The sequence below is a fragment of the Hypanus sabinus genome, chromosome 4 (genome assembly GCF_030144855.1).
Source record: "Hypanus sabinus isolate sHypSab1 chromosome 4, sHypSab1.hap1, whole genome shotgun sequence".
NCBI lineage: Eukaryota > Metazoa > Chordata > Chondrichthyes > Myliobatiformes > Dasyatidae > Hypanus > Hypanus sabinus.
In genome coordinates this window covers 133,696,165-133,711,501 of record NC_082709.1, presented here as the reverse complement: position 1 = coordinate 133,711,501, position 15,337 = coordinate 133,696,165, and the positions used below count along the sequence as shown (strand labels likewise).

General features: G+C 38.8%; 1 protein-coding gene across 2 annotated transcripts in view; it reads left to right on the top strand.

Moving 5' to 3' along the window:
* pola1 (polymerase (DNA directed), alpha 1) overlaps positions 1–15,337 on the top strand; it is a 291,471-nt gene that overhangs the window by 118,431 nt on the left and 157,703 nt on the right. For both annotated transcript variants that reach the window (XM_059966177.1, XM_059966176.1), the window contains exons 27-28: positions 11,676–11,708; positions 15,112–15,204. In XM_059966177.1, the coding sequence (XP_059822160.1) occupies positions 11,676–11,708; positions 15,112–15,204 (126 nt within the window). The remainder of the gene's footprint in view (positions 1–11,675; positions 11,709–15,111; positions 15,205–15,337) is intronic.

Below are 15,337 nucleotides of genomic sequence, written 5' to 3'. Positions count from 1 at the left end.
GGTTCAGCCAGTTTGTTTTGAAGTTTTAGCTGCCTTTTCAACAAAATCAGCATGCAGAGGCTTTTGAATTTTGCATGCATTCAAAGATTATGTCATCAAGTTGCAAGGCAGTATCGTAGTTTATCAGCTTTACTCAAGAAGTGTGACCCAGGTGAGAATGGGTGCATGTCCAACTTTGTTTCCAATTTTAATATCAGCTGTGGAGAAAAGATTCTGCACAAGTGGGTTAGTCAAATCTTAACAAATTAGATTTTTGATTGTTGTATTGTTTTTAGGTGCATTCCATAAAGGGCACATGAATTTTAATCTGACGGAACTGATAAAGAATTCTTCAAACTGGTCCCACAAGAGTCCACCTTGCTGAATCCTGATGTTAAATCTCTATTTCACTGATTTACCTGGACTTGTTGTTTCAGTACAGCACGGGCAAATCAGATCAATTGGTTAGACATTTATACCTTGTATCAGGTGTGCTCTCACCCAGATACCACTGTGTCCTTGAACCCTGCTGAGTTCTGACAGAAGAATGAGAGCTGTAAGCACAACTGATAGCTACTTGCTGCTGTGGGGAAACTGATCTGTTAGTCGCCTGCTTCATGGGGTGCCAGCGGCGTGCTTTGTGGGTGGCAAGGCTGTTTGCTGCAGTTCTACCATGCATTCATTGACAGCGCCATCACTTTACGTTACATTAAGCTGTGACATTCCCTTGTAAGTATCATTGCATGGGTTGATACCATCATCTCTGGCATTCTGGATCTTCTCACTGCATTTTTTGGCTGTGGCCAGAGTGATTGTCTTTCAAGGGAAGGTTGCAACCTTGGGGACAGCTGTCTATTTTGTCAAAACCTTGGCTTCTTTTGGGTTAGAGGTTAATGAAAACTGTGACTAAAAGCCAGTTGATGGGGGTGTCTCTGGGAAATCTAATTAGTCATTAAAGACTCTTCCCTCCTCCTCAACCCTCCCAGAGTGCCCAAGAGTTTGAACAATTCATTAACACCTGTAGGTGATAACTTGAAGAAAGAAAACATTTGCTCCAGAAAACTGAAATGTGAGGCTACAGTTCAGTAATAATCAATGTCACCAAATGAGTCTAACAAGGTTGACCGCTGGTCTCGCAGAATAACCTCATGAAATATTTCTGGTGTGAGGTAATTTGAAATTGTCTTCTCAGAGAAGGATTGTTACATGCCTTAAAATAGCAGACGTGTGGCCTAGGCTATTAGTACCTTGTCATCTTTTGAAGAGAAACCGGTTAGGATTTCAGCCCCCCACAGGAGGGGGTGGATGGTCAGGCTGGGTTAGACAGTTGCTGATGAAAAGATGCTGCATTCATTGCTTTGCTTTTCACTCTTAAAGGCTAATCCAATTATTTATGTTCGACAACAGCCACCTGTTAGAATCTCTCTTGTTAAAGGTCATTTCTTGGTGCCGAGCCGTCTGCCTTTTAACTGGTCTGTTTTAAGTTTGTTGCCTAGTATATTGAATATTGTGAAAATGTAATGCATTTCATTTTATAGTATTTGGAATATTTTATTTCTAGTTTGCTCATTGTTATCTCTTGCTTAAGAACCTATTCAACTGTATTGGAAACTATATTTGTGAAATGTTTAAGAACTGTCAGTACTTGAAAGAGCAAAGTGGCATGTACGTTTGTCATAATCTTGGATCTTAACACAAACCAAAATTTGTGTAGATGGTATGAGCTGAATGGCTTATCCTGTTCCATAGTACTAGGTCTAAAACAAAGTGAGCTACGAAGTGAAATGCTGCCAGTGTCATTAATTTATGAAAATGTCCACTAAATTAAGGCAGATATTGAATGTATATTTTAAATTGTTTTCCTTACTATCAATGTGATTCTGAGTGAGTGTCACTCTTTTCCTTGTATCAAATTATGCAACCAAAGATTTTAAAAAAAACAGGCTTACTAGAGAGCCATTGAATTTTCCCTCTTAACTCCAGCTCTTTGACTTGTTTCTTTTTCCTCAATAAAGGGCTTGGGACATTTGGTAAATTAGAAAAATTATGAAGCTTTAAGTTGCAGGAGATGGTATACTGTGATTTTTGCATGTAATATTGTTAGTATATTGTTTCAATTGAATTAAACTCAGCAAGTAGCTGCCTCCAGGTTGGCTCAGATTCAGCTGCCTGCAACAGTTGGGTTATGTTTGGTGCTGACACTTGTCCTTGTGTAAGGAAGCTTTAACTTAAAAGAGTTCTGCAACTGAGACTTACCCATATCCAAGCAGTTAATTGTCCTGAGAGAGAAGCCGATGGGAATACAATAGTGTTTATCCTTTTGCCACTTAGCACTTGTGGCAGGAAAACCAACTCAGGGGACCAAAATAAGAACTGAGGGCAGAACATTGAAGCTAGGGCATTATTTTGTTAACTATTTCAAGCCATGGGGAAGTTCAAAGGACGATTGAGGCTGCAGAGCTCTGTAGTAAATACACATTAGTTTGGTTTAAGGTAGTTGTTATGGGAGCTGTAACTACATCCTTTTCTCTTCATTTAATCTGGTATTTTGGATATTTTTGCCTGTTTAAGAGTAAAACCAGCATTTTCAGGTATAGTCTACTTTTAGAAATGAATTTGAAGGGAAATTGGCCAAGCTGCCTGTTGTGAGCTGTTCAGTTGGATCCCATATTTGATCTGTGGACTGTGGTCAGATGTTCTAAGTTGTCCCTTCCCACTCTGAGTACAGCAGCTGAAAGAGGATGGGGTTTGATTCTGGTGTTAAAATGGGTAATTTGCCACCATTCATAACTGCAGTTTTGTGATTTTAAAACCATCATCCCCTCAGAATTAATCAGTAAACTCCAAGACTCTGGGCCTCAATACAGTCGTATCCTGGATTACCTCACTTGTAGACCCCAGTCAGTTTGGATTCGCAAAAACACCTCCTCAATCTCCATCAGCACATGTGCACCACAAAGCTTATCTCCCGCTCTACTAGCTTTAATCTTATGACTGTGTAACTAAGTACAGTTCCAACACCATATTTAAGTTTGCTGATGGCACCACTGTTGTGGGCTATAGCAGAGATGGTGATGAATCACATACAGGAGGAGATTGAAAATTTGGCTGAGTGGTGTCATAACAACAGCCTCTCACTCAATGTCAGCAAGACCACGGAACTGATTGTGGACTTCCGGAGAGGGAAACCAGAGGCCCATGGGGCCAGTACGTACTGGGGGATCAGATGGTCAGTAAAGCCCTCCTAACCATCGAGCACATCTACATGAAACTGTTGTAGGAAAGTAGCATCCATCATTAGAGATCCTCACCACGCAGGCCATGTTTTTTTCTCGCTGCTGCTATCAGCATAGAAGGTACAAATGCCTCAGGATTCACATCACCAGTTTCAAGAACACTTACTACCCTTCAACCAACAGGCTCTTGAACAAGAGAGGATAACTACACTATTGAGATGTTCCCACAACCAACAATCTCACTTTAAGAACTCTTTATCTTGTTATTTCATGCTCTCGTTGTTTATTGCTATTTAGTTATTTTTGCATTTGCACAGTTTATTGTCTTCCACGCTCTTCCTCTTTTGTTGATCCTGTTTACAGTAACTATTCTATAGATTTGCTCAGTATACCCACAAGAAAAAGAATCTCAGGGTTGTATGTGCTGACATGTATGTACATGTATGACATGTAAATTTCACTTTGAACTTTGATTCAAGTACAGCTTTATCGCAGTAAACAGAACTGTGTCACTGGGTGTGGGGAAAGGAAGATGAAAATTTAAACTTACTCTGCCATCACTATTCCCTCATTCACTGTTCACTATTTCTGAATGCTTAGCTTAAAAGGAACACAGTATAAATAGTTGGCAGATTTATGACATTTATGCCAATAATTGCCCTGAAAACTTAGTTTTAAGTTTCGCTGCACTTGGTGTTTTTATCATCCCTGTGAGCTTTTAAGTATTACCTTATCTAAAGTTCTTCGGAAACCCTGTAATAGTGCACCCACTGATCACCCTCAACTCACTGATGAGGTGGAGAGGACAAAAGCTTTTATTTGATGTGGCAGTTTAGTTGATTCTGTCAATGCCTAATGAAGGATTCCAAAATTGACATCAAGGTAGCCTTATTGTTTTACCATTTTTTTCCTTTCCCTTTTACAGAGCAGTGTGAACATTTTGATTTGGACTAGCAGAGCATTGTTGATGTAAAAATAAACCACCTATTTTTACCCCAAATGTTAACACTTCAGGTTGACCTTCAGTTCTCGTCTGACAAAAGACTTACTTCCCATACTATTGATTAATTTGTCATTTTAGTGACCATTTAAGGTTGTGGGCTGCGTTCAGCTCCTCTACAACACGGTTTCAGTGGACAGTGATTCATGACAGCACTTATTTTTGTAATTCTTTCATCAGTTGTGAGTCAGGGTAGGGTAGGGTGGGATGCAAGGGTAAGTGTTGTGGCCTCAAACGTCCAGTGCGTGTGCATTCTGTTCTCAGCGAACTAGCCACAGTTTCATGACTTCAGATGGCTGCAGTTGTGTTGCACTAACCACATACTAAATATATGTAAGCATTCCTTGATTTGCAAACATTCAAATTACTAAATGATCATTAATCCTTTGTGGTGTGCTTCTTTGATGTGCAGATCTACAGTTTGAAATAATAAAGAGCTCACCACTCACCTTTATGGGAAACGTTTCAGCTGGACCTTTCAGTTTGTAGAATTTTACTGAACAAAATAGTTCATCCTTGAGGAATGTTTGTATATATCTATGGCACATTTTTAAGAGCTGATTTTTATATCACTGGCCTACTAAAGTAAACAACAGCATAAAGGAATGGATACAGGGCTTAAGTAACTGAACTCAAAGTCCAGAGACCAGGACCGATGCTCCTGGTCTCACTTTGACAGTTGTGGAATCCAAATTCAGTTAACAATTGTGGATCCACCTGTAGTGTCGTAGAGGAAGATATATTGTGTCATGGCCAGTGGAAGGCAGTCCATTCTGAGCAGCCCAAGTCAAAGACAACACTTTGACAATGATGTGGTAATTTCAGAATGGTGGACCCATTCACAAAGGCAGGCAGTTAAAGCGAAGTTTATCACCTTTGCACAGTGTGAGAGAGCCAGTTCATGGAGGTTAGAGGAAAATTGTTTTGTCATTGCAAGGTTGCAAAGGCTCAATAGAAGAGTTTATAGTACTTCTTGATTGGATCTTGCAAAGTGTGTACAGACAGAGAGGTTGAGGCGGTTGAGTTCTGGCAGAAACTCAGTGTCGACAAGACTCCTGTTATTACAGCACTAAATGGTTCAAATCAGTGCAGATCCTGTGATTTTACAGCAGATATGAGGCCAGTGAGTATAGTCAGGATGCAAACGGATAGCACAAAAGGCTTTGATGACTCAGATGAAGGCAGTTAAAGGAGAAATAAATTTGTATCTTCGAAAGCAACAGCAGAGCGAAGCTTTAAAATACACTGATCCATGGTGGGATTCAGGATGTGAAATGGCATGAAAGCAGGGACACAGAAAGTTTAAGAAGCCACCAAAGTAGTTGTTACTATTGAATTTGTGGTATCCAGTAACTTATAAGTTTCTTTTATTTATGTTGAGTTTTATTGGGGAGCTTGGTAACTTCCAGAAGATGGTGATTCAAAATATGGAATACAGTGAAATCATGAAAAAAGTAATGTTGCGGCAACAGTTGCAGAACAGGATGCGAGAAGTGAATCACTGGCCTAGGACTTCAGTTAGATGTTAAGTGCAGCTGACAGTGAAGAGTTCATTGAATGAAGAGACCAAGAGGTAGAATTGTTTGAACTTATAGCTGTACATTTATGGAAAGTTAGCTGATTTGTACAGTTTCACATATTTTGATCACTATATGTTTTTTCCTTTTCCAGTTTGTATATTTGTTGGATAACTATGAAACTGATTTGCATCATGTGGAATGTTTAATGGTATATTATTGCACAATGTACCAGTTTAATTGAGAATTCTGTCTTTGGTTAAAGATATTTCACTTGAAGCTTCCAAGCAACATCATAGAAATCCAACACACACTGTTACGGTTACAGTTGCTCACTCTGCAGTGTTAAAACAAGTTTTAAACCAGTGTAGAACTATGGTTTTACATATTGCTTTAATACTTATTTTAACAGCAGAGTGAGCGACTTGAAAATGCCACCGTAACATAATTGGCTAAATACCCTTTTTGATAAGAATTTTTAAAAAATGTAACTGTTAAAATAGTCTCATCTGCTAATTTCTTCGTTCAGTAAGCAAGTTACAGAACTTTAAAAAAAAAGATTTTTTACTTCATGGATTATGAAGTTACTTTAAAGTTCTTTAAATGGTAACTTGAACGGTGGGAACAGGGTTCTCTTCCTGGGTGGGAAGACTTGTGCCAGGGTAATGATATCAACTATGCCTATTCTGTTATATATTCACAAACAGATGTGTTTAGTGAGTTGTTTGGTAGTTGACACACAATAGCAAAAATTTGAAGGCCAATTTCTTAAGAAAAAAATTGCTTGATTGAAATTATAACTAACACAGAATTTTAGTAGAAAATGAATTGATTTTCTGGTCTGTTTCATTTCTGAAATCAAGATTGGGTTCATTATCACTCACATGTCATGAAATTTGTTTTGTGGCAGCAGTACTGTGCAAGACAAAGTTTTGATCCAAGTTACAAAATTAACTAGTGCGGAAGAGGAATAATGAGATGATATTCATGGACCATTCAGAAATCTGATTGTGCAGGGGAAGAAGCTGTTCCTAAAAGTTCAAGTGGGAATCTTTAGGCCCTGTACCTCCTCCCTATTGATAGTAACAAGAGGAGGGCATATCCCAGATGGTGAGGGTCCTCAATGATAGATGCTGTCTTCTTGAAGCACCCTTCCTTGAAGATGCCGTCTCGTGGGGGACGGTTGTGCCCATGATAGCTAAGTTTACAATCTTGTGATCCTGTGCATTGAAGCCGCCATGCCAGGTGGTGATGTAACCAGCCAGAGTGCTCTCCGTGGTACATCTATACACATTTTCTAGCATCTTAGGTGATATACCAAATCTCCTCAGACCCCTAATGAAATAGAACCATTGGTGTGCCTTCTTCATGATTGTATCAATGTAAGGAGGAGATGCTTTATTGACGGTTGGTTTAACCCAGAAAAAAATAAAATTATATTAATGTCTAATGTCTACAGTGTTCTCAGTGATCCATTTAGTGCGTCCCTCCCCAGAGTAAAGAATGTTAGGTGACATGAATTGTTTCTTGTCCCATTTGCTGTGTTTGTTTTTTAGTTGCTGTCATTGTTAGGGGAGCATATGGAGATAGGGTGCACTAATTATTGTACTTCCCTTCCCCATGGCATCGTGCTGTATCAGTGTTATGAATCAGAACTATTTTATTATTTGTCCAAAGGCAGGGGTTCGCAACCTGTGGTCCATGGTCCCTCGGTTAATGTTAGGGAGCCATGGCATAAATAGAGGTTGGGAACCTCTGTCCTAAGGGTTTGGACGTTAGTTCTACAGTCTGTTGTTGCGGTATTTCAGTATTTCATACTTGGATCATCTTACTTCCACATTCTTGCCGATATATGCCTAAAGAAGAATGAGTCATTGCTTCAATTTGATTGCCGACTTTTTTTTCCCTTGCTTTCTTTCATGTAATGATTCAGCAAGTGCATTGCACGGGCACCAAACATAAAACAGTTTAAATGTGTGACTGGATATGTTCAGCACGTTATGTACTGTAAAGTGATTTGGGAAAGATGACAGGGAAGGTCTGCTGGGCTTTTCGGATTTGGGCTTTTACTCATCAGTTGATCTAAATGTTTTGATTGCAGCCAGTGAGGGTGAATTATTCCCAGTGTGCATCGTGTGTGTGTGTCTTGGAACTCAATAAAATAAGGAAATCATTGCTAACAAAGTAATTGCTGTTAAATAAAACACCGGCTTTAAACGTGAAATGGAAAGATATTGGGAATTCCCCAAGTTCCACTCGAACCGCATAATCTATTTAGAAAAGCTTCTTAATTTATGGCTTTTCTAATCAGCCAACACTTGGTTTGAGGAGTTCATTATTGCTTTTAAGCAGTTGTAGTCCAATAATGCTTAAATCTCAGCCAATTAGTCTGAAGGGAAATGACTTTGGCATTTTGTAATAAGTGTTGAATTACAGCATAGATTTGCCTATTAAACTCTTCACTGATGTGTTTGACATGAGTGAAATATTGTTTCCAATGCAGTAGTACTTCACAGATCTAGGAGTTTTTAAAAATTCTTGAACTAATTTGCCTTGGGGTTGGGAAGTCATAATCCTAAACTGCACAAATAGTTAAAAGGTGATAAAGAAATATGTAGGTTTTGTTTAATCTTAACACCATGGGATCTTTAATGACAATTAAAGTAGAAGTGCTATTATATTTATTCACTTTTGATACTTTAAAGTTATCTGTCACAATATTAATGGGTGGCCAATTATTGCCTGAGCACTGGTATACTTTCCCTATATACCATCAACTGGGGTGTATTTAAGGTACAATTATTGTGTGGCTCATTTTCCTTTTTAAATGCGAACCAAATGATATTTCAGGTTTGTATTTAGATTTGTACAGTAGATTATGATTGTATTTTTACCATTTATTGTGCTCAAAGCTCATTTAAGCTCAAGTATTTCCAGAAGATCATTAGTTGCCTTTTATGGGATTTTAATTGTTCAGACTGATGCAAAAGAAATGGTTATTATCGTTTTTTTTTTCTTTTTCCTATTTTTATTGGTTTAAAATGTAGTAACACTAAAATGTACCAAGTAACCTATTGTCTTTTGCTGCATTCTTCGGCAGTAATAAAGCAGGTGCAGTAACTTGCATCTGCTTCTGCAGAGCTCTTCTATAGTGAGTGTTTTTTAAACTTCAAGCTGATTATTACTTTCCATTTCCATAATAAGAATTGAAGGTTGACTGACATTTACAAACAGAAACTAACAAAGTGTTGGTTGGAAGTTTATGTACAACTGTTTTTGATCATACATGTGGGAGGTACTGTGTTTAGAAAGCAAACATGAGAAAAAAAAGTGAATAGCTGTCTCAACATGAAAGCAGTGCATAGACATGATGTCCTTGGAAGATCGTCCATTGAGGCCAGATGTGTAGAACTGAGAAATAAGGTGGTGGCAGTCACTCTAGTAGGGCTGTATTTTAGAACCCCTACTAGTCAGCAGCAATTTGAGGAGCAGATGTGTAGAGAAATTACTGATAGGTTTAAGATTAATAATTTCTCTGTATTGACTGGGCCACAGTGTTTAGGGCGCGGATAGAGTTTGTGAAATGTGCCCAAGGAAGTTTCTTGAGGTATTATACTGGAGGAGCAATAGCTTATATTCTGCCTGGGTAATCTGCAACCCAAAGGCAGGAATTTTGAGTTTTCTAGCTTTAGGTAGCATCCCACATCACCTGATTATTTATTCCCTTCAATAGATGCTACCTGAGTTGTTGAGTTCTTCCAGTGTTTTGTGTGCGTTCCTCTTTTTATTTCAGTCTTCCCCCCCCCCATCCTCCAGTCCTCATCTTTGCTGCTCTTTTCTTCCCCCACCCCACCTTTTGCTGTCTCCTTTCCCCTCTTGACTCATCTATCCACTTAACACGTAGGCCCCCCCCCCCCTTCTGGTTCCAATTGTTTGTTCACCTTTCGTTAAGACATAATGTTGTAGTTGTATGCGTAAGTCATTGGTGAGGCTGCACTCGGAGTACTGTGTGCAGTTTTGGCACACTGTTATAGGAAATCCATGGTTAAACTGGAGAGAGTGCAGAGAAGATTTACAAGGATGTTGCTGGGGCTAGAGGGTCTGTGTTATGGGGGGAGATCGGCCAGGCTAGATCTTTATTCCTTAGAATATAGGAAAATGAGGGGCATTTTAGCTGAGTTCAGAATTATGAGAAGCCCAGATAAGGTGGATGGTAACAGTCTTTTCTCCAGGGTAGGGAGGTGCAAAACTCAGAAGTGTAGACTTAAGGTGAGAAGGGAAACAGTCAAAAGGGACCTGATGGCAACATTTTCAAGGAGAGGGTGGTGAGTCTATGGAACAAACTGGCAGAGGAAGTGGTTGAGGCAGGCACAATAATATCATTTAAGGAGCACTTGGCTAGGTAGATGGAGGGGAGGGGATTGGAGTTACATGGGCCAAACGTAGGAAATTGGGACTAACTAGTTGAGGAATATGGGCTGCTTAGGCTGAAGGGTGTATTACTCTATGACGCTATGAAGAGCAAATCAACAAATATACTTCCGAAATGAACACAATTTCAGAGTTGCTGTAATAATATGATTTGAATCAGGACAATTTAAAAATAAAAGACACTTGTTCAAAGTTCGGAGTATGTTTGATTTCTTAAAAGTTTCGCACTTCATTTGATAACAGTTTGTGGCATCCATTCCTCCTCCCCATCCCCCATAAATGGAAAAGCTGTCCTTATCAAGAGCACTCCATGGTCATCACCTGCTCCTTGTACCACTCAAGGGTTTTAGATTTAAAACAGGCTACAAGGACAAGATTTTTTTTCTAATCTACAAATTATGATCAAATGAGGATCAAATTGATGACATCATTTTAAGTGTAGGTGAAAAATGTTACAGTTTTTGGAAGTTTGTGACTGGGTGAATCCAAATTTGTCCTTTAAACAAAGCTGAATAAAAAGTGCTTTTAATTTCTGTGTTATCATCTTCTTGTCGCCATTAACATAATTTTCACATTTTCTTGCCTTTGTTGGAAATGGCTGAGTTGCCTTTCCATTGTATGGAACGTTATGTGCGTTCCAGCACTGCTCAGGAGGTAAGGCTATGGGTTTGCCTTTTACTCCGATGAACCATCCCCGCCCACCCCTTGGTTTTATGTCATTGTTGCCTTCCTAACCAATATCACTGCAGACCAGATTAAATATAGGATCTGGGGAGTATAGTCTCAAGATCAATCACCTAAGATGGAGTTGAGTAAACAGAACTTTGTGCACAGGGTTGCAAATCTTTGGAACCCTACGTCAGAGTCATTGTTGAGTAAGTTTGAGGTAGATGGGATTTTCTGTGCTAATGAAATTGGAGAATATAGTGATGGAATGAGTACAGTCCAGTAGAAGTTTATTTGTTCTTTGTGCTGTGTTGTATGACATGGGCAGTCATGGTCTTTCTATGACCATGACTGGTCTTGGCAAATTTTTCTACAGATGTAGCTTGCCGTTGCCTTCTGGGCAGAGGTTTTACGAGATGGGTGACCCCAGCCATTATCAAAACTCTTTGGAAATTGTCTGCCTGGCATCTGTGCATACATAACTGGGACTTGTGATATGCACCAGCTGCTCATAAGACTAACCACCACCTGATCCCATGGCTTAATGTGACCCTGATTTGGGGGGGGAGGGTGCTGAGCACGTGTTACATCTTGTCCAAGGGTAGCAGAGGGATGTGTGCCTCACTCCTCTTTTGGTAGAAACACATCTCCACCTTGCCATCCATCCAGTAGGTGAGACATATTATAAACTGAATGCAAGTCATGGAATACTGCACAGCCTCAAAGAACCACAGGAATTATTTCAGCAGGCGCATCTTATATTTTTGTGTTTGTATTTAGAGTAGACAAGTAGATCATTAACCAATAATTGCCACCTGTTTACCTGCAACTTTTATTTTATTTCAGATTCTCGTGCACACCAAGGAGATGGTCCAGAAGGTAATTTATCCCCGTGCGTATCAGTGTATAAATTGGTGCTAAGCTGCAAAGATATTAGCAGCCAACTTCAGGAACTGCTCCTTCACAGCAGCAAATCTCATTCATATTCAAGAGTTTAATCAGGAATAAGTTATTTGTGTTAATTAAAGAAATGTTTTTCATATGTTGGGTGTGATAAATTGTGTTGTTCCTCACATATGTGAACCTTGTGAATAGAAGCACTTCTCCCTCAGGAGCTGCCTCCTTTGAGTGCTTTGTGCTAATGCTGTGTTTACCACTTTGCTTTTGTATGCCATTAGCAGCAATTCTGCAATGGTTTTAATTTTTGGTTAATTTTGTGTAACCTGCTCAGAAATGCTCTCCTGTTCCAACAGCAGCTTTAAGGGGCTATATTTTGAAAGTACATGATATCCATTTTCAGAAGGTTTTATACTATTCATGTCATGTTTTGTGGGGAGGCAGAAGGTGGCATGTGAAATAATGGGAGGTATTAAACTACCTTTCATGCTTGATATTGTCCCCATTAAGATCAATATGAAACAACTTCTCCATACATGAAATGAACAATGAATATTGTCTTTTGTGTTTGCAGCATGTATTCTGCACAGTTACTTTGCTGCACTCTGATTCTTGATAGAGAAGTTGCCAGAAGAGCTGCTTAAGGGATGACACTGTTATGACTAATAAGAACAAAGCTCGCAAATAACTATGTAGGTTATTAAAGGTCACGGGCTTTTTATAGTCTAAGTGAACCTGCAATTGGATTAAACAGGTTCTCGAAATAAATTTGTTTGATAAAGAATGTAGATGTTGGATGTATCCTGTCTTAAAATGAAAATATTGTAATTAGCTATGGAGGAGTAGAAATTCTTAAGCCGACCCTTCTTGTAAAGCAAGGGAAGTACAGCAATTCTAACTCACTCACGGGTGATGTAAATTTATGCAATAAAAGGTCAGAACCGTGACAGACCTGTCATATTTGCCATTTCCAGTAATGTGCTCTGCTTCCCTATTTATTAACTCATCTGTCAACATCACTCTTTACATCTTCACTAACAGGATTTGCTTAATGCTAATAGACAATCTGAAACTGTAGAATTTAATTCTGCTGAGGGTTTCAATTGACAGATGTATCTGTGATTGAAATAAAAGTGAGCATTCAGTTGGAAGTGGGGGTCTGAATGTAAATTCAGCTCAACTTGTGTCTCTTTGATGGAAAGACAAGATTGGAGGCTGCGGGGCCTATTAGAATAACTAACAAATCTTTGCCATGGGTAACCTGTTGCTCCATATGTGTGGCTCACAAAGAGTCTACAGTGCAGGAGTTTAGTATGATGGTAGAAAATAAACTCCTTAGATCCATGTGTATCAGTTAAACAGTTCCTTGCACCTATGTCAGATGAGTTCATATATTTCTAAAGAATGTGAAGTAATTATTTTCCCACTAAAACTCCTGAGCTAATTCAATGAATGTATGAATTTTGTGATTTGGACATATATCTTAAAAACAGGTAGTAATTCATTTGCTCCATTTTAAGTGCAATGTCTGACCACTTTAAAACAAGTGGTGAATGTAAAACAGTAGCTTCACATGTTACATCAAAATTAATATATACTCAAGCATTGAGAGCTCCTTAATCTGAAAAATATACTTTTGCAAGAGAGTTGCAAAAAACTGAAGCATCTGTTCGGTTGATCACTTACCCAATGACAGTGCTATGGGAAATAAGGAAGGATATTGTTGGAGCAAAAGTGGAGAATTTTGCTCTTTATTAGCCATGTGTGAGGTACCAGAAAGCTGGAGATAGTAAGTGTTGTTCCCTATTCAAAAAGGGCAGAAGGAATAAGCCAATTTACAGGCCAGTGAGCCTTGCAAAAATAGTGGGAAATTATTGAAATAAAATCTAAGGGGTAGGATTTATATTCACTTAAAAGTGTAGAGCCTAATTAGGGGTAGTTAAAGTGGTTTTGTCAAAGGGTATCCTTTTTCACAAATCTGAATATTTTTGAAATAGTTAAGAAAATTGATGAAGGCAGTGCAGTAGATTTAGTTTACATGGATTGTAGCAAGGCTTTTGACAAGTTCTGTTTGGTTCAGGAAATGATGGCATATAGGATCCAAGGTGTGTTGGCAAACTGGATCTATAATTGACTTGGTGATATGGGGCAGTTGTGGGTGGTTTTCTGCCTGTAAGTCTGTAACCAGTCGTGTGCCTGTGCAGTGGACATTTGGTGTTTGTTTCAAAAAAAAAAATTACCTGGAGGAGAATGTGGGTGGACTGATTGGTGACATCACAAAATTGGTGAAGTAATAGATAGTGAAAAAATACATCGTTGTTCATTTGGAAAGTTGGGTACAGTGGTGGTAGATGGAAATTAATCCAGATAGATGTGAGACAATGCATTTTGGGATGGACAATAGTAAAAGGGCATACACTGTAAATGGCAGGGACCTCAGTGTTCGTGTACAGGGGGACCTTGAGGTCCAAGTTCGTAGCTCCTGAAAAATGGTAACGCAGGTGGATAGAACAAAGAGGGTATTTGGTATGCTGCCTTCATTTTTAAGATCTGAGATATTATCTTGCAGTGTGCATCTCTTTAAGATAACTTTGTGTTTTTTAAGACAACTTTGTGTTTTAGCCAGTTATGATTCGTGCTGTGCACCCTTCAACCCCTCACTGTTTGACTTTTAAGATGTTTCTATTGTCATCCTTTATTGGCCACTCAAATGAGATACAAAATCTCCTAAAGCACTGTTTGTTGTATCAATTGGTTAGGTTCTGCTTGGTTCCCATGTAATATCTGGAAAATTTAATAGAGAGCATGGAACAAAAGCCAGGCAGCTCACAAGCTTTAACGAGCTGACTGATGCAGCCCTAGAAGCTGTCTTTTTCAAGCAAGACAATTTTATGAATTTGGCTGTTGTTTCTTTATTTGGGTAAATCTTCAATCACAACACTAAGATCCATTGGTATTCGCAGTTATATATGCATAGACTTGAATGAAAGCAGTGAAAAGAAAGGGATTTACTGTATATTTGTTGCAGTTTGAGATCTCACAACATGATTTACTGTTTATATATTATCATGAAGCATGGTCATTGCAGATATACAATGGGGCTCTACAGCTAATTTGCGAGCAATATGGTCAAAACAACCATGACAAGACTGAATAGATAATATGCTTAGATGGTGGCTTTGCAGTTTAACCCTACTGTCACTTAAACCCATGTAAGAAGGCAGGTCAGGCATGATTTTCACTGGCAAAGTTAATTTGCTTTTTGTTTGTGGTTTTGCAAAATTATTTGAACTGAAAAAGACCAAAATTTGGACTCTTCCTCATAACAGCATCTGTGCAGAAACATTTCTTTGGTTGTTACAGCTGGCATTTTCTTTTGCTTTAGATGAACCTTGAAGTTATTTATGGAGACACTGATTCCATCATGATAAATACCAACAGTACAAATCTGGAGGAAGTCTTCAAACTGGGAAACAAGGTGACGTACCATGCTGAAGAGTTCAAGCGTTGCAGTGACTAATCTGATACACAGATCAGATATCAGTGCCATTTTATTTTAAATAAAAGTACCATGTGTCACATGAGCGAGATTTATTTATCGATAAGAGTAT